Source organism: Leptonotus elevatus, chromosome 7 (assembly GCF_054856555.1).
Source record: "Leptonotus elevatus isolate MCC_2025b chromosome 7, RoL_Lele_1.0, whole genome shotgun sequence".
Lineage (NCBI taxonomy): Eukaryota > Metazoa > Chordata > Actinopteri > Syngnathiformes > Syngnathidae > Leptonotus > Leptonotus elevatus.
Genome location: NC_141245.1, coordinates 23,547,506 through 23,566,204, shown reverse-complemented (window position 1 = coordinate 23,566,204; position 18,699 = coordinate 23,547,506). Strand labels below are relative to the sequence as shown.

At 40.3% G+C, this 18,699-nt stretch overlaps 2 protein-coding genes across 3 annotated transcripts in view; one reads left to right on the top strand and one right to left on the bottom strand.

The window, feature by feature from the left end:
- Window positions 1-1,374: 1,374 nt before the first annotated feature.
- On the bottom strand, window positions 1,375-15,697 carry rcbtb2 (regulator of chromosome condensation (RCC1) and BTB (POZ) domain containing protein 2). Its single transcript, XM_086081197.1, has 12 exons — window positions 15,364-15,697; window positions 13,576-13,717; window positions 12,649-12,799; window positions 11,643-11,809; window positions 11,403-11,561; window positions 10,123-10,230; window positions 9,908-10,050; window positions 8,245-8,435; window positions 6,615-6,741; window positions 4,602-4,741; window positions 4,390-4,520; window positions 1,375-3,652 (listed from the first exon to the last, which is right to left on the bottom strand). The coding sequence occupies exons 2-12, from the start codon at window positions 13,699-13,701 to the stop codon at window positions 3,512-3,514; spliced, it is 1,584 nt and encodes a 527-aa protein (XP_085937323.1). The 5' UTR covers window positions 13,702-13,717; window positions 15,364-15,697; the 3' UTR covers window positions 1,375-3,511.
- Window positions 15,698-16,621: 924 nt separating this feature from the next.
- fndc3a (fibronectin type III domain containing 3A) overlaps window positions 16,622-18,699 on the top strand; it is a 56,657-nt gene continuing 54,579 nt past the window's right edge. The window contains exons 1-2 of one of the 2 annotated variants that reach the window (XM_086080079.1): window positions 16,622-16,752; window positions 16,990-17,131. The gene's annotated coding sequence lies outside the window, so the exon portion shown is untranslated. Of the gene's footprint in view, window positions 16,826-16,989; window positions 17,132-18,699 lie in introns of both variants that reach the window. The other variant, XM_086080080.1, reaches the window with a different exon arrangement.

Genomic DNA, 18,699 nt, shown 5'->3' with positions numbered 1-18,699 from the left:
GGGCGTACCCCGCGCCTACTGCCCGAAGCCAGCTGGGATAGGCTCCAGCAACCCCCGCAACCCTTGTGAGGACAAGCGGTTAAGAAAATGGATGGATGATTTTAAAGACATTTGAAAGTGTGTCACACAGAAGTGATGTCATCTAGCAGCAGCCAATAGAAAAGCACCTCCAGATGACGTCGCTCCTAGGCGACAAATTTGCCTGCTTGACTTTTGGCACCAATGGCCTGCTTTTTCATTTAACTCAGCCGAAATTGCTACGCTAGGTAAGAAATGTTAATTTTACCATAGTGTTTATTATATATTGTGCACAAGTAATACACAAAAAAATAAAAATATAAAATAAAAAACTATTACTGAAACTAACTAAAACTAAGCATTTCTGAATAACGAAAACTAATAAAAACTAACAGAGCTACCCTGAAAAACTAATTAAAACTAACCAAATTTAAAAAACGAAAATGAAAATTCCAAAACTATAATAACCCTGGCACAGCACGCTCAACCTAGTAAAAACATTTAAATCCGCAATTGTTCAAATTGATTAATGACTGCAAGGAAGGACACATTTGCTATGTCATTTGTTTTGTTTTGTTTTTTGAAATACAGATTACATTATATAACACAGTGCAACTTGTATAAAAGTCTTAAGTATTCAGTAACATTTGCAGTCCTACCACGTGATTGCTTTTGGTTTTTTTTGCCAGCATCCAAAACAATGCATGCAACGTACATATAACAACACAGAGCTGACAAACCATGAAGCGAAGGGAACCACTGTGACAATCAGTTGCACGTGTGTAGCGTGACAATACGCCGTTAGTAGCCCTTTTCACACAGTACTTTTTCCCGTTGTTGACGAGGAATGCGGGGACTGCAGGAAAAGCTATTATTGCCCTGATTACTATTGTTAAGCGTGAAGCGCAGTTGATCCCCTGGGGTGAGCACATGGATATGATGCTCCTGAAAAATCTTCGACTCCGCCCTGTGCAGGTTACCAAATTTGCAGGACGTCAATAGCTCTTTTCACAAGGCTCATATAAAAGCCAGCCTTTTCACATACAGCGGTGGCGGCCTTGCGATCCAGGCGCACTGCACACCATACATTGGTTTCATTGTAGCAGAAGGACAATTTCCGTTGGTGGCGCTGAAGCACCTTTAAAGGGGGTACTCAATGACAAATCAACTTTTTTTTTTTTTGCTGACTGTTTAACTGTATAAATAGTCTACATGTCCTGCTCATTATTTTTTTGACATTTTTGCGCTTTTCAGTTGAAAGCTTGAATTCATCGCCATCTTCAGTTTAAACACTGGGATAAACACAATTTGGCTGTTTGTCCTCTTTAAAAGGTGGAAAGATGACATCTTTGGAAGGAGGGGGAAAAAAAGTCATTTTTATTTTGTCTGAGGTAGAATCAAAACAAAGATGTGTGTAAAGGAATGGTAGAAATGCTAGGATAGGGGGTATGATATGTAGAGTGATACTATTTGACAAGTGTTTTTAATATAACATAACATACTGTGTATAACCAGTATCTTGTTTTTTTTCTAATGGGTTCTTTATAAAGGCTAAAGGCAAATAAATTTAGTTATTGGAACGTGTGCGTGAAAGAGGCTACTAATAATGGTAACTTGTCTTATTCTACCGATTGCAGTAAAATGGAACAGTAACATGCAAAAAGATGGCAAAGGTAGACGAGACACTTCCCCAAATTGGAACATTCGGACATACAAAAAATAAATAAATTAAACTGCATGTTGTGATGATTTTGAGTTGCGCAACTTGAGTGTAGTAACACATTTTGGGCAGAAATCAGTTCAACTGGAATAAAGACAAAAAAGAAGAGGATACCACTTCAGCTTAACGTAATGTAATAAATATAGCAAATTAAATTTTGCCATTTTACTATTCGTTGTTCCCACAGAACAGAAAGAATACTTGTAAATATTGTATGTGGTGTTGCTGTTTGTGCTAAAAGTAGCCGTTTTTAAGGTTTATTATGAATGTAACATAGATGCTAATTTACCGGAGCTCGTCTATGATTTTCATAATGCATGAAAGCATTAAGCTATCAAATTTTTGTTTGATGTAATGGGCTCTTTGCACAAATCCACTACTTTCTGAACTCAGTACCGCTCCTTCATTTCCTGCCTTTCCTGATTGGACAAACTGATTAATCCAGGTGTGCCTGACCTCAGTAACCACGACGTCAATGGCCAATTTGTCCAATCATGAAAGACAGGAAATGAAGGAGTGGTATTGCGTTCAGGAAGTAGTGGATTTGTGCAAAGAGCCCATTAGATGCTTTTATTTTAGTGTTTACATACACAATATTTAATTTTCTTGTGTTTCATGTGTCAGTTGCAACAGTTTATATTAATTACCGTAACAGTAACGCAAATTTCTGTCAGCCACATAGTGACAATAAAAAAAAAAGAAGAAAATTAACGCATGATAATTTAAGATACAAACAGCCTTCTGGAACATAACTTGTTTGTAAGATGGTGCTGTGTCTGTACTGACTACGACGGGCACTGTTTCACTTTTGACTAGTGACGGATGATAAAGTAAACCAAGAAAAAAAAAGGTTTGTGGAAGGAGAGCGCACATTTCTGTGACGGGTTTCGCAGGTTGGTTGGTGAGATGTGTGAGACAAAACGACTCCAAAAGCCAGCATTCCTTCCAGTAAAGCATCTGGAGAAAAATACCAGACCCGAGTCACCCGACCTGTCCTGTGGTTCAGTAGCCCTTCATTGGGATGCGAGTAGCAGTGGTATGGTAGTGGATGGAGCTTGTGCTGTTCACTCATTTTGTGGTACAAGCATGATCAGGTTTACCTTTTCATTATGATGTCACAAGTACTCCCGGGTGGAAATCCAGACATAGTTAAAGAGACAGTGCCTAGAAATGTTTGCCCTAATACCGTAATACAATGCACCTGCACGATGGTGTCTCAGGGAGAGCACACTTCACCAGCCTTATCACCAAATACTACGTTCGCTAACTTTGTCTCCTTTGGGTATCTGTAGCAGAAAGATGGCGGCAAAACATGCCAGCCTTCTGTAATGTGAGCAGCGACTAGTAAAATACAATTAGTACTTACTAGACCCACAATTATATATTTTTTTTTAAATGTACGTTTGAGTGATGAGAACTTTTTTTGTTTTGTTTTTTTTGCATATTATGGAAATTTAATATGTTAACATATAATGTGAAAATCAAAAATTTCTGCACACTGCCCCTTTAACACGACCATTGACGGACTGGCTAATTATCTGACTTTTCCGTTCCATTTTTGACACTGAAATTGATATCTTGCTGTAGTGCTAACGTTAACAAATTCGTACCACAGTCTACTAAACAGGTGGAAACTTTGGTCTTTGTGGTCTTCATCTGGAAAGAAATGATAGGGCTTCGTTTACCTTGGTCTGGGCTGGACTGCCGAACATGGAAAGTTGATGATGTCATTACGAGTAGGGGGTGGGGCAGGTTTTGGGGGGGGGGGGGGGGTCAGTTTCTGAAGGCCCCGTGGCGACTGGCTTTGCCGATAAAGTTTTTGAGCAGGTTGTGGTCCATGTCGGCGAAGGCCTGGGTCTGTGTGACCGATGTCAGGTGGTTGACGCAGAACTTGAAACAGAACTCCTCCAGGTCCTGGAAAGATCAAGATGGCCCAGTCTGGTCAGGCTGGTCGCTCTGCGGAATTTTTGGAGAATCGCAGGCGTCTTAAATGTGCCTCGAGGAGCTGAGATGGAGGACTGAGGGGGGGCTTACATGCGGGAGCGAAACTCGAGGATACACAAGGGCAGACGTTTGCTTTTCTCCTACGCACGCCCACGCCCACCGCCACCCCACCCCAACCCCCCAAAAAATCCAACATTAATGGGATCGAAGATAACATTTGCACAACACCATTAAAAATTGGAGAGATTTTGTAACTTTAAATGGTGGCAGGTGTGTGCTTACTGTCATTTAACTTGAATGTGATTGGTTTATTCGAGGCGCAGCTACCGGTACATCCCAATTACCAGAGGGGGTGCACACATTTAGTTATTTATGACGTCGCGTCTTAAAAAAACGATGGTGGGAGAAGTTTTCAACTAGTCTGAACAGTTAGGTTAAATTAATGGTGGAAAACAATTTGCAATGATTAATTTTAATCAGTTTTTCAATATAACACAAACCTGTCATTTAAACAGGGTTGTGTAGATTTTTTAGCGCCACTGTACATTTGTCCCTATATAAATATGAAAAAGAAACTCTTGAATGCACTTCATTTTCTTCTTCTTTTTTTATCACAATTGGATAAGTTCCTCAACTACCTGTAAAGCAAAAAAAAAAAAAAGTGCGTGGAGGACGCAGGACAAGCCTGAGATCTCCCAGGAGCTTACCCGGGCCTCGTACTTGACGGCGGCCGAGAGCAGAGTGATGGCGTTCTCTTCCGAGATGCCCCTCTTGATGGTCTCCTGGCACAGCCTCTTGAGCCTGCTCTCCCGGTAGAAGGTGGCCAGGTCCAGCAGTCCTGAGAAACCCGGGGAGGCGTCGAAGAACGAGCATGTTTGATGCAGTTGTGTTGCAAAGTGTGTGCGTGCCTAGTCCTTACCCACAGCATCCTCTGGTGGCAGGTTTATGGAATCGGTGTAGAGGTACTCCAGGAAGGCTCGGTACACCAGGAAGGGGAACTGATGAATTTCGATGGTGTCCTCGTCCGTTTCGTTCAGCAGCACGCGAAAATGTTCACACCTGGACAGAAATAATGCAAACATAATCATTTGTATAATGTATTTGTGAAGCCTAAATAGAAAGGGAAAAGGTGAAGAAAGATGTGTAAATGTAAATGCCTGTGTAAAAAAGGGAAAAATTGTATATAACATATAAGCATAAATAGGGACAACATCATATGTAATGCTTGCATTACAAAAGTGGAAAATACTATGTAATGCCTGCTTAAAATAGGGAAAACCGAGTACTGTCTAATACTTAAAAGAAGCGGGGGCGGGGGATACCATGTCCATGTAATGACGTCAAAGGGAAAAAAATAGTGGAGTAAGCCCTACACAAAAAAAGGGGAAACACCATGTAAATGGGGAAAAACACAACATAATACGTGCATAGAGGAAAAAAACAACATATAATTTAAAAAAATACAGTTTAGCGGCTGCATAAAAAGGAGAACATTTTGAAAAGTATAAGTAATATTACATAATGCTTGCGTAAAAATGGAAATAATATCATGTTAATAATTGTATAAAAAAGGGAAGTCAATATGATGCAACGCCTTCTTGAAGAAAAGAAATGCTTGCATAAGAATGTAACAAATATTGTAACGCCTGGTAAAAAGAGATAAACTACAACTAAAACAAAAGTAATACTTTTATGCAGACACATCTCTTTCAATGGATCTCAATGTGTACAGAATGTTGTGTGCCTTTTTTTTTCTTTTTTTTAACAGGCTTATCTGTTCAGCATACATAACTGAACAAACAAAGACTTCCTTAGTTAAAGAGCAGCTCAATGGACACGAGATCTTTGCACCACAGGTGTTTTTGAAGTGCTGCATATCCGTGTACTGAGGTGAACGCCGCTGCTGACGCAGCAGCAGACTGTCTGGCTCCTTCCGATGAAAAAGAAGAATGCACATGTGCCGTGTCCGGAGAGGCTTGTTATAAAAAGACCAACGCGGAAACAATACGTCTGCCATGGCTTCCCCTTTGACACCGACAGGAAACGTTGCGGCGGACACGAGGCGTTCCTTCACCACCGCACGCTGGGAACACTTCTACACTCTCTATACGATGTCGGTCGGGCCGTGTTGCTCAATCAACTGTTTGTTTTGGCCGTCGCGGCGCTCAGAGTTCAATTAGAGCAAATGATCACATCTCAAATGATTATGACCAGAACAAAACATCAGTTAGTTACAAAAAAAAGAAGAAGAATATAGACAATACAGTCACTGCTTTTATTTTTAACTCATTCACTCCCAGCCATCACTGAAGCAATCCCCTTTGCTCCCGTCTGTTTTACTGGATTTTGACTGATGTTGCCAGGTCCACAGAATATTCTGTTCTATTGCTATAAAAACATGGAACTTAACAAAAGAAAGATTAGAGTGTGTTCTTTCATCTGGGAAAAAAAGTTAAATTTGTATCTGTTTATATAGCTAAGTTTCATCATTATTCACAAACCTGTTGAAAACACTGGCAAAAAGAGCTTGTTGCAACATGGCCCTGCCTGATCTCCTATACTCTGCTGACACCTGCTTGCCGTGACCATTGCTTTAAGCGACCTCTTCAGAGTCAGAAGCTGTAGCGCTAGCATAAAAAAATGTTTTGGGGAGTGAAGGACAAAGTATTAAAACACGTATTTATACATTTTTGGGTTTGAATGCGTTAAAGACAATAAGGTTTGCGTTTGGACAGCTCTACTGCCATGAAATGACTGCATAAACAGGTTTAAAAATACTAGGTAATGCATGCAAAACAAAATTCTAATAAATAATGCCCCTGTCTAATGTTGGACCTGAGAGAAAAAAGTAAAGTTGTCCGAAATGTCTTGATACTTCACACTGAGTGGTCCTGAGTCAACAGTACTTTATTCAAATTAAACATAGCCGTACCTTATTTTTAGCAGCGCTTTGTGCACATGAATGCATTTTCCATCCACTAGGAACTTCAGATCGGAGATCTCAGGGCTGTCAAACTCTTTTTTTAGCGACTGTGCCACGGTCAAGTAGTCATCACCATCTGCATGCAGCACATGAAGATTAAAAAATAATGTAAACAATGTAACAAATAACGGCATTATGAGTGTGACATGTTTGCTGTTCTGAACTTCTAACTTGAGTGTAACAAGGTATGAGCAGGAAACAGACTTTCCTGTTTCCATTTCTTCGAATACTTCCAGTCACAGAAAAGAGCCCCCTTGCATGACGGCACCATGGCACAGTGCTGTCATAAAACCTTGACTCGCTTCTGTGATATTTTTCCCCCCACTGCTTTTGCACTTGATATTCATATGTAATGCATGCATTAAAAAAGGAAAATACTATGTACTGGTAATACAATTAAAAAGAAAAAGAAAACAATGTAATACTAAACAGAATGGAAGTCCCCCTCCAGTAGAGACGAGGGTGCCCATTTCCATAAGGTCAAAAAGGAGGAAAATAATAAAAAATTAATGCATCAGACTGGCGGTGTAATTTCATCAGCAATAAAGTTTTGCATAGTTTGTGTAACTAAAAGGTAAAAAAGACCAATAAAAGTCAAACTTCTTTACGACAATTTATTTAGTTTACAGTACCAGGTTTTTAAACCACTAAGCAGTGACATGCTTCTGTAAAAGTGCGTGCCACAAAACATAACTTATTTTGGCACACCTGCTTGCTTGCCTCTTGCTTTTATGCTTCTCTGTCCCCGTGTGACATTTTGTGGCTATTTTGCCCCGACTGCTCACGTCCACATCACACCGGCAAAGCGTGCAGAAACCGTGACACGAGCCTCGACTGAAATTGTGTTCTTTCGTCCATTCAATATTGAAAAATGCCCGGCGTTTTGGCATTTTTGCTAGCGCTGCCTTTTTTCTTTTTTCCTTGCTAGCGCTGCTGTCAAAGAAGACGACGAGGAAATGACGTGGTCAGATAGCAACACGTGGAGCTTTGTTTACATTTATTAAACCAATGATATACGAGATTTTTAACTGAAGCCACTCTTGGCCAATCACAGACCAGTTGGGACAAACGTAGGGTGGGGCTGATGTTGGGTTACAGAAACTCAACCGCGGCTCATTTTCTTTGAAAAGGAGGACAAACCAGCGTCCGGCTTAGGGTTGCGCAGGACGCAGGACACATCACTGACAATTCGGACTGTGCGGCCTAAATCCGGACGCCTGGCAACCCTAGTAGAGACGGGTACGCTAACGTCAATGAATATAAACTGGTAACAACACTGCAATAAACTGGGTGATCTGGCGTTACCATGACAAAACCACAGTTGCTATTCATTAGTTGCCAACATGATGCCGTTCTTCTTTTGAATATTTCTTTCCTGGTCAAATGTTAAAATATATCTCAATTATGTGTCGTCATCAGAATTGCTGACTACCATGAAAATGTAGAATAGTACTGAAACTCTTCATTATAAAAGGCCAAAATGTTTGAAACATGCCAGTACAATATGGTTCTTAGAACATGGATCGTCTCATATAGATAAAACATACCCCATATGGCGCCTTTGAACCCACAGGCTTACCTACGGTGAGAAGGTGCCACGTGACGGCGGGTGTAGCGAAGCAGGCAAAGACGTCGTCGGTGCAGCTGAAATGCGTGACGTGCGGGCTGGTCACCACCTGGCCGCGGCACTGGCCCCACATCAGTACCTGCCCGCCCTGCGTCTTGGCGGCGGACGTGTGGCTGGTGTGGCACGCCGCCACCTCCACGATCCTGCGAGGGACACGAGAATACAGTGGTGCCTCGAGATACGAGTTGAATTCACTCTGTGACCACTCTCGTAAAGCAAAACGCATTTATCTCTTAAAATGAATGGAAATGTGATTTTTCAGCCTCCCTCCAAAAAACAAACAGCCGGATTGGATATACTTGTTGACTTGAGACGTTTCAACTCTTTAGTCTGGCACCAATAGTTGTTCTCCGCAGAGGATAAAGAATGCATGGCTGTGAGTACTATTATATTATGTCTACATGTAAAGATAGTGGATAGAGTTTTAAATACGTTTTTGCGTTCAACTTTCAAACTATGAGGTAGATGTTCTAACTATTTCATATTAAATATTATATAAACGTTTCTTTTCATTTAGCTACTTTTTATACATCTTGTTAAAATTTGAGAGCATTGAAAATATGTTTTTGAAGTATGAAATGACACCCTGAGTGTAGGTAGACCCAGATAGTCAACATAAGCACGGTTTTCCATTAACTCATTCACTCCCAGCCATTATCACTGAAGCATCCCCCTTCGCTCCCGGTTGTTTTACTGGATTTGGACTGATTTTGCAAGGCCCACAGAATATTGTGTTCTATTGCTATAAAAACATGGAACCTACAAAAAGATAGATTAGAGTCTCTTCTTTCATCAAGAAAAAAAAAGTATATTTCTATCTGTTTCCATCTTGCAGCAATTAGCATTAGAATATAGCTAAGTTTCATCATTATTCACAAATCTGTTAAAAACTGTGGGGGAAAGAGCTTTTTGTTACATGGCCATGGTTGATCTCTTATACTCTGCTGCCACCTGCTGGCCGTTTTTGTAATAACTACCATTGCTTCAAGCATTCTTTTACATTCTGAGGCTGCATCAAGACTTTCTGTATGTTCTAGCATTTGAAAAAAACGAATAAATACGTCTTTGGGAGCATGGTAATATTTAAAATAGAACGTATCTATACGTTTTTGGGAGCAAATGAGTTAAGGAAGATAGGGACAAGGTGTGAAGATTGTGCATCAGTAGCTCAACGGTATATGAATATATAAAAAGAAAATCACACCATGTGACAGACACATTAAAAAATTCTAATAAACCTGTCGCATAATAGGTTATTCTGATTGTAGCTCATCTTCAGTAATGGAACCACAGCGAGTACCTCAGACTGAGTGCCTCAATAAGGGAGGCTTTACAAACTTCCAGTTCTTTGACAGAACAATGTCACAAGTCCTTTAAATAACGCACATGGAAGCCCTTTTGAAATGGAACATTTTTTTTTGCATAATGTCTCCTTTATTCCAAATTTGCATAACTCATATCCTGGAATTACTGCATATGACTTCCAGGGGTTTGCTCTAATTTGTTCTTCAATTCAACAAGTAAATTACCAAGTCGGATGGAGAAAATACACATTTCAAGCATTCTACTAAAAATTCAAGGACTTTGTTACTATGGCGTGCGGGTGTTTACGCACCTCTCCTTGTCGATGCTGATCAACGTGGCGAGAGAGTAATTGTTCTTATTGCCTGTGCCCAGTTGCCCGTACGAGTTGGCTCCCCAGCTGTAAACAAAGCCATCGTCCGTGAGCGCCAGCGTGTGTGCGTAGCCGCAAGTCACCTGGAAGGCGGGAGAAAAAAGGGCCTGGGTGCGCTTGCTGATGTCATTAAAAGGCAAATGCCTCACTCCTACCTGGACAACCTTGACTCCCTGAAGTGCTGCGACCCTGCACGGCGTCTGCTGGTTGCCCGTATTGCCCAAACCTAACTGGCCGTTGCAGTTGTAGCCCCAGCCGTAGATCTGCAACGTGGAAACAAACAAATCTTTACAGTAATGCCAAACATTTGCGCTTCATGATTAGTGAGCAATTTTGGTCAAGTTTCCGCCCAAGAGCATTGACAGTCATTTTGATGAAAAGGATAGGATATGCATGCGCGAGGTGGACATGTTGGATTGCAGATGGCGACGCTGCTACGTGAAATTACCCCCGCTCTAACACTGGTGAGTGTTTTGAAATCTGATCATACAAAGGCTTTACAGGTTTGTACAATCCGGATTTTGTTTTAAGTGTTGCAGTGTTTTTTTTGTACGCTAGCAACTTTGCAGCTGCTAAATCGGCCGCCGTCATTTATACCATAAAAAGTCTTCTTTATGGTGTTATGAAATTCAACAGTGTAATATATTTTAAAACAAAGGAGCACAAATGAATAACACAGTTTATTTCCCACACATTTTGCGTGTGGTAACAATTAGCATCTGCTGATTTAACCACCATGTACATAGTCCAACATTGACTATGCATTGGTTCCTCTTTTGGTAGCCTGGAGCATTGCTCGATCCTTTTTTTGCCTCATCTCGTTGTGGCAGCTGGTCCACAACAGCTGTCAACCCTTGTTAAAGTGTGGCGTTTGCTTGTTTAAGTGGCAGACACGTTTTCTATGCTGCCAAAATGGTTGCGCTTTCGTCCATTTTGGGATGCGTGACGTCAACGTCAGGATCTCTATTACTATTAATTAGCATTATGAAATCACTCTGCCAACACTTCTGTTGGACGTGCCTTCTGACATCACATCAATGCTACTCTCAATCTGAGGTGTTATGTAAACATTTTATTTAAAAACTGACATATTTGACATTTTCAGTGTTTTTCTGTGAGATTCAACCATTTTCCCCATTGTACGCCGACTCATAAGTAAGCTTAAGCATACATAAATATGCATAAACAAGCTTTAAGTAGCTTCTAAAGGGTGTCTCTTTCACATGTAAATGCATATTTGGATTGTCTTTATGACAAATGCCAGCTGTGGTATATCAACATGAGAATAAATTGAATTGAATCATGAAATTGAAAAAAAAATGCACACTACATCTCAATAACAGAAATGAGCTAATCTTGAATGATGAGATGAGCCCTTACAACATACGGCTGCGAGTGGATTAGCAAGTGAAAGAGGCCAAAACAATATTGTTACCTCCCCGTTGTCCAGCACAGCCATGGAGCACAGTTGCCCACAGGCTATGTTGACCACCACTTTGCTCTGCAGGCAACTGCTGACCCGGCGCGGTGTGGGCTGGTTGGCAGTGGACCCCGATCCCACCTGGCCTGAGTTGTTGTAGCCCCACGCATACACCTGGGGGTAGGGGTGGCACGTTCCCTTGGATTAAAATTTTAAAAAATAAATAAATAAATAAAGTAGTAAGGCACATTTTACCTCTCCTTCCGTGGTAAGGGCAATGGTGTGGTGGGAGCCGCAGGCCACTTCGGAAACCCTCTTATTCTGCAGGTTGGTGGAGACCAGGGCGGGGATCAGTCCGTGGATTGTGGTCCCGTTGCCCAGTTGACTGTAGCCGTTATGACCCCATGCGTATACCTCGCCATCTACGCAAAAAAAATGGCAAGTTCAGCAGTTAGTGATTTATACAAGCGCTTTTACAGCACACCATTTAAGCATGAAAAGAGCATGTGTGTGTGCCATTAATCCTCGATATAAATAAATTGCGTGTGCCGCTTAAAGTAGGTAAACAAGCTTCTGGTTCATTAGGAGGCGATAAAGCAGAAACACCAGCTCACTCAGGGCTGAAACTGTGGAAGTGGTATTTACGTTATTGAGGATGGTGGAAAGACCTTCTGACTCCTATGGTGGCCTAAATAACTGAAATCATCTTTCCCTATTGAAATGAATGGAAATGCAATTAATCCATTCCAGCCTTCAACCATTTTTGGTTGAAGTCAAGTGGAAGTCAACCTTAAACATTCTTGACAATAATATGTTATATGTGACCTCGCAAGTCTAAACGTGACATTCTGATTAATATTACATTTTTGGAATGCGAGTTATGAAGCAAAATCCAGCCATTTTTATCCATCGAAAGGGGCGGCCATTTTGCCACATGCTGTTGACTGAAGATGACATCAATGTTGACCAGGCAACGACCAAACACAACTCACCTGTTTTCTGAATCTTCGCTGTGGTTGAGACCTGAGCAACATTGATGTCATCTTCAGTCAACAGCAAGTGGCAAAATGGCCGCCCCCAGAGATGGATAACAATGGCTGGATTTTGCTGCTTAGCTCATATTCCTCCAACGTAATATTAACCAGAATACCATATTTCAAATAGTGGGGCTGCATAGAATATATTATTGTCAAAATATTTTTGGGGGGGTTGACTTCCCCTTTCGCGTGTATTTACGTGACACAATCAGGTTACAGGTTACCCGAAGTGGCGACGACCACGTGCGGTCCGGTTCCGTAGCTAAGGGACACGATCTTCTTCCCGCAGAGAACATCGATCCTGCGCGGCTCAATGGTGCTCTGCAGGTCGCCCAGGCCTAAGCAGCTGCTACAGTTGGTGCCCAGACCGAAGACCTGCGCGCAGACATAATAGGAACCGCATTTCAAAATACAGTGACGTTATTAAGCAGACTTCATGTGTTAATGTACAAAGCAACGTCAGGTGCTAAGACTCCACTTCCGACTGATTTAGCACAATGTTAGTCTCGTTTCTATTTGTGTGCTTGGCTGCTTGCTTGGCCATTACTCAAGACTACAATTCTATTAATTATCTTCTTGCATTATTATTTATTCTATGCTGTAAATATTTTACATTCTACATGCAAGTCTGCATTGCTGAGGGAGGTTCTTTTAATCTTAATGGGTATAGTGGCAATAAAAGGTATTCCATTCTATTGTCGGGGTCAAGTGATGCCAAAGGAGAAAAATAAATTAAAATGTGTAACTTGAATGTGGGGAACTCTTTAGTCAAGGTAACCCCGGTTAATGGGGGGAAAACCCACCCCCACAACTGGTAAAAATCTGCCCCATAGAGAGACGCTATTAAGTTTTGTTGGGTTTTTTTCCTTTAAAAAGCTGCAGTTTGGCAGAGAGCATGCGTTTGCTTCACTTTTGCCATCTTCCCTATCAAAGCATCACTGTGCTGTGATTGCTTTTCAAACAATATTGTTCGTCAGGACAAAACAAATGAGCAAGGATGAGCCAGTCGCACCTCCGCCCTCTTCCAGCTCCGTCTAGAATTAGCTCCTGACGGCTAAAGATAGCGCCATTCCATCTGTTTGATCCCACCGCCTGCGCGTGACATGCATCTTGAATCCTGGCTCAACCCGGAAGACACTCGCCGCCGTTACCTCGTCGTTGACGGTGACATAGAGGGCTTCGTTGGCGCCGCTTCCGAACACGCACGCCTGCCGGATGAGGCAGAGTTCCTCAGGCGGGAGGAGGGCAAACACTGGCCACTTCCCCACGTCCAGCATGCCACTCGATCACTCACTGCAGCACAAGAAAGGGAGGAAAGTGCAAACAAATATTTTCAAAATGCGCAGCTGAGAAATGTCAAGATTTAAAGTTGCAATATTATAATATTGCAATCATAATACAGCAAAGGTCCCTGAATAACAAATATCTTCAAGTAAAACCATAAAAAGGGTTGTGATTGCCTAAAGATGCCAAACGATGGTGGCGAAGTACTAATGGCCGAATGAAACTCCTCAACTCACTTCACTGTATTTCCTTGACACCACCAGATGGCGCCTATGCAATATCGTTGTTGCTTTGGCCTAATAAGGGAGGTTAGGTCATACATGCCTGTTAATCATCATTTTATAAGAGGGTCATTATATATAAATAAATAAATGCATAAAAGAAAAATAATATCTAAATGGTCACTCATAAAACTACACTCATCAACACAAACTGTTTTCTGTGTCTCACTGCATTTGCATTTTGATTACGTTGAACAGGTGTCCTAATTAAATCACAACTTTGAAATGTCTTGAGATATCACGAGGACTCAAACAGAATTTCCCAAATTTGTAGACGAAACCCCCTATCAAAAACGTTTAGGTAAGCAAGGAAATTCTTCAAATACAATGGTCATATTTATTATGTATTTTTCTATGCTTTTTGCCAAATTTGAATAAAATTGGTGAATTTGCAAACACCATTTTTTTCTCCTTAATTTAGGAGTTACTGTCTAATGTTGACTGGCCACAATGGCTCATATTTTCATATTAAATTCCAATGCTAATTTCAAGAATTTAATTAATTACAAATGCCTCCTGTCACTGTGATATATATTTGTTCCACACGGATGTATATTAACAACTTATGAAATGTTTGTTCATTCTCGAAACTAAGTGAATGTGAGCATGAATGGTGAATGTGAGCCTTCGTAAAGCACTTTTTAAGGTGTAGATAGAGTTGCTATATAAGTGCACTCCATTTAACATTTAATTAGATTTTTTTCCTAAGCATTGCACCTTGTATTACAATTATGTTTGTCTTATACGTAATATATATTACTCGTATCTGGTAGCTTATTAATTGAAAATAATTAACATCGTTGACATTGTTATATGTCTGTTCTGTATTCAATAGGTTAGTTAGCAATCTTTTGAAAATAGGAAAAAGTTTAAGCGATTTAACAAGAAAAGTCACACCTTAAATCTCTGCCCACACAGACTGCATGAAGACTTTCATTTCACTTTTCATTTCAAAAATTGGTGCATTTTCACTGCTTTTCAACAAACATAACGTTCTAAAATTGTCGCAGGAAAACGATACCAGCTGGAATCATCTTGTAAAACCTGTTTGATATTTCTGGTTTCAAGTAAATCAACAAATCTTATTAAAAATGTTAAGTACACATTAGTAAAGTTCAAACATAACGTGATGACGTCGCTACGTTGGTCTGACGTCGGCAAAATATCAACGTTACGTTTTCCTTAAAGCAATTTAGCAACATATGTTAAAGTTAACTTGACAAAAATAAAACACATAATGCAGAGTCGTAATGCACTTTCCAAATAGCAGTAACCACCCCGTTAGCTCGAGAGGCTATGCTAAAAAGACCACCGTCTCAACCAAACGTGCTAAGCTAATTAGGTGTCGTGTTTTTTCACTTTGCGGTTGGTTACCTTGCTTGTTGACACACAAAATAAGTACTTAGTTCTTCAGAGACGCCGTGTACGAGTTGGACGCGGGGCACGTAAAACTATCCTGGCAACACGTTTGGCAGGTCAAGTGGGCATCGGGTTCATAGTGAACGCAGGCAGGTTGGCAACGGCGCAATCTGCTGGGGCTGCTACATATCCGCTAGTAGTACAAGTAGCCTCGTTAGCTTCTGCACCATACTTCCGGCATCATGAGATGCGTTCAAAGACATCGCGAATTTAGCAAAATCTAAAGAATCTACTGGAAAAGTCCATTTTAAAACTACAAATAGATAACTCTAAATACAAAAATACAACTATTAATATGACCTAATGTCCGACTCCCCTAAATTACGCACGCATCATGAGTTTGTTTCCTCTGGATGCTGATTAGTGGCGCTACTTTCGGAATATTGACGGTGTTTAAAGACATGAAGTAGAAGGGTTTTACATTATCTCTGGTTGCCAAACTAAATCAAAATGATAATGTGCATCTTCTTGTTTAGTTTTTTTGTCTTTCTGTCCGTCCGTCCGTCTATCTATCTATCTATCTATCTATCTATCTATCTATCTATCTATCTATCTATCTATCTATCTATCTATCTATCTATCTATCTATCTATCTATCTATCTATCTATGCTGTTATACATACTTCTCGCGTACTGTACATCTAATCCAATACTGTGATATCATTTCGAAGGATTTTAGAAATCCAAAGGATACCGTGTGGACAATTACATTCCAGCAGCAGGTGGCGCTACCACCGATTTTGAATATGCATATTGGTATATAAACAGGATTTAAAAGACAATATGTCTGTAACATCAATGTACATTTTTAGAATACTAAATAACACAAAAAATGCATTGCTATAATTATCATACATTAAAAAAAGTCAGTACAATCTTTTAATGATTTGGGGCACTCACTTCGCACGAAAACGAAACTAACAGTAACATATCGAACGAAAATGTAGTTTCTGTCTTTTAACGTGCATTCGACTTTCTGTATGCAGTTTAATCAAATGTCAGTTTCGTGTCGACTGGTTGGAATTCCCGTTTACGTAAAAAGGTTTTTTCCCAGCCTAGTAAGAGCCGCTAGTGGACCAGTCGACACGTCTACAAAAAGATCTTCTTATAAAAGGTAGCGTGGAAAACGTCCAAATAATAATAGAATTGCTTTGAATGAGGCCATTGTACACGTAACGCCATTTAAACGCTTCAATTTACTTTCTATATAAATTGGAGCTTCGCCAGGATTTGCTTTACCGCGCATGCGCACATAGTCGGACCGTAAGCGATGGCGAAATTCCTGTTTTTTATGTGAGGACCAGCCTGCAAAGCAAAGTTATCTCGATAGAATTTACCACCGAGGTGAGCCTTTGCCATATTAAACCGCCTTTCGTCTCTACTCGGAAGCCATTTGAGGCGAAAGAGAAAGAAGAGGGTAAAATAAAAAAATAAGCTTCGTTTCGCTAACTATTAGCAACGTAGCACCAGGCGGCTAACGTTAGCATGTCTCCCCTCTTTTCTTTTTGGGCTTGTTGTTATTTGTCATGGCGAGCTAACAATCGGCGAACTGTTGTTTTTTTTTTTCTTTCTTCCTTCCAGGTGGTGAGGAGGGTTCGCACCAAGGGGGAAGCTGCTCCTCATCGCAGTCCGCTGACGTGGACGGCTGAAGGAGAGCGAGAGAGAAAAAAGGCGACAAATTTGAGAGCGGTGCATCGCTTGTCGTCCAACAACGTCTGATTGAGTGAGTAACATTAGCTGCTTCCTTTTGACACAACACACTAACCTTTGATATAAGTCATCGTTTAAAGCAGCTTTCGGAAATAAAGTGACATCTTAAAACTGTTTGCACCTGCTAATGGCTCCCGCAGCATGCTAATAATAATATGACACCTGTAGCTAGAATAATCACAGGGCTTGTGGCAAGACAAGTATAGGACTACAACGGATAATTGTTTGGATGAAAAGAAGTTGGGGTTAGAAATCGAAATTGTCAAAAAAGAAAAGGGGGAATAAAGACTCAGGTAAACCGAGCACTCGACACACTGAAGCAAAAAAAAAAAAAAAGAAGTATTTTGAGGCAAATAGTTTTTTTCTCAGATTGTTGTAATGTTCTGTGAAGAAAGTCATATTTTTTTAGTAAAAAAAAAAAAAATCATAATATTGATAATATGTACAGCTTTATTAGCCGCGGGACTCCATGTTATAACATTTTGGATATTTGCAAAGAAAGGTGTCACACAGATGAATGAAAACCTTTAATTACTTTAAACGTGGGTAAACTTCTTTGTTTGTTTGAAATGCCAGCGGCCTACCAGAGATTGTGTGCGATGAGCGTACTTGTTTCAAACTACTTTCGTTTTTAATCAAGTTGTTTTGTTTAATAAAAGTGTCAAAATCATCACAACTACTGTGCTAAAAGGACTAATGAACGGCATCTTGATAAGTCCCATGATGTCTATCGTCACATGTCACGTTGCTGTAAAACGGCTGTTCTGTTTAAATAGTGGCAACATTTAAAAGGCAGATTGGAATAGATCATGTTACATGTAAACAGCATTTTCATTCCTCTTGGTCATTCGGGTTCTTTCTAATCGGAATACAAGGCACCGTGTAAACCATGGCTGATATGAACACATTATGAGCGCGAACTCAGACGGTTTCATTGATCCACTGTGACATGGTCGGCAATTTCATTGGGCGGTTGTGACGACACTGTAAATGTATTGGCGTCATGAGGCTCGTTAATGAAAATATATAAATGAACCGTGTCACGATAAAAGCCAGAGGGTTCAAAGCGTGGGGGGGAAAAAAGCAGCGGCTTGTAGTCCGGAAATTACATGATCATTTTAGATCAAAGTCATAATTTTGTCAGTTAAATTGTATTATCGACGTATTACGAGAATGAAGATGTAAGAAAGTTTTTATTTTTGATTAATCAGAAAAATAAAGTTGTACAGTGGACGCCGAGTCTTAATATAACATGAATATGCAACTGTGTAGCACTTAACTTCAATGATGCAATGTTTTTGTAAGGAGGTGCAAGTTTTAGCCAAATCCATCCAATAGTTCCTGAGAAATAGTGTTTCCAGTGAAATGACGTAATTCTATTAGAATCCCTGTTACATGGCTAATATTTTCACATTTTGTACTTCCCTTTGTTTTTTGTCAATTTATGCTAATGAGCATTTTCATAAGAAGTAAGTTCAAAATCTAATTTGGCATGACCAAATTCATTAATGTGTGACGTTTAGTACAAATAAGTTGAGAAATATTGACATTTTACTGTTTCACTCTAATTTGAAGATGCTT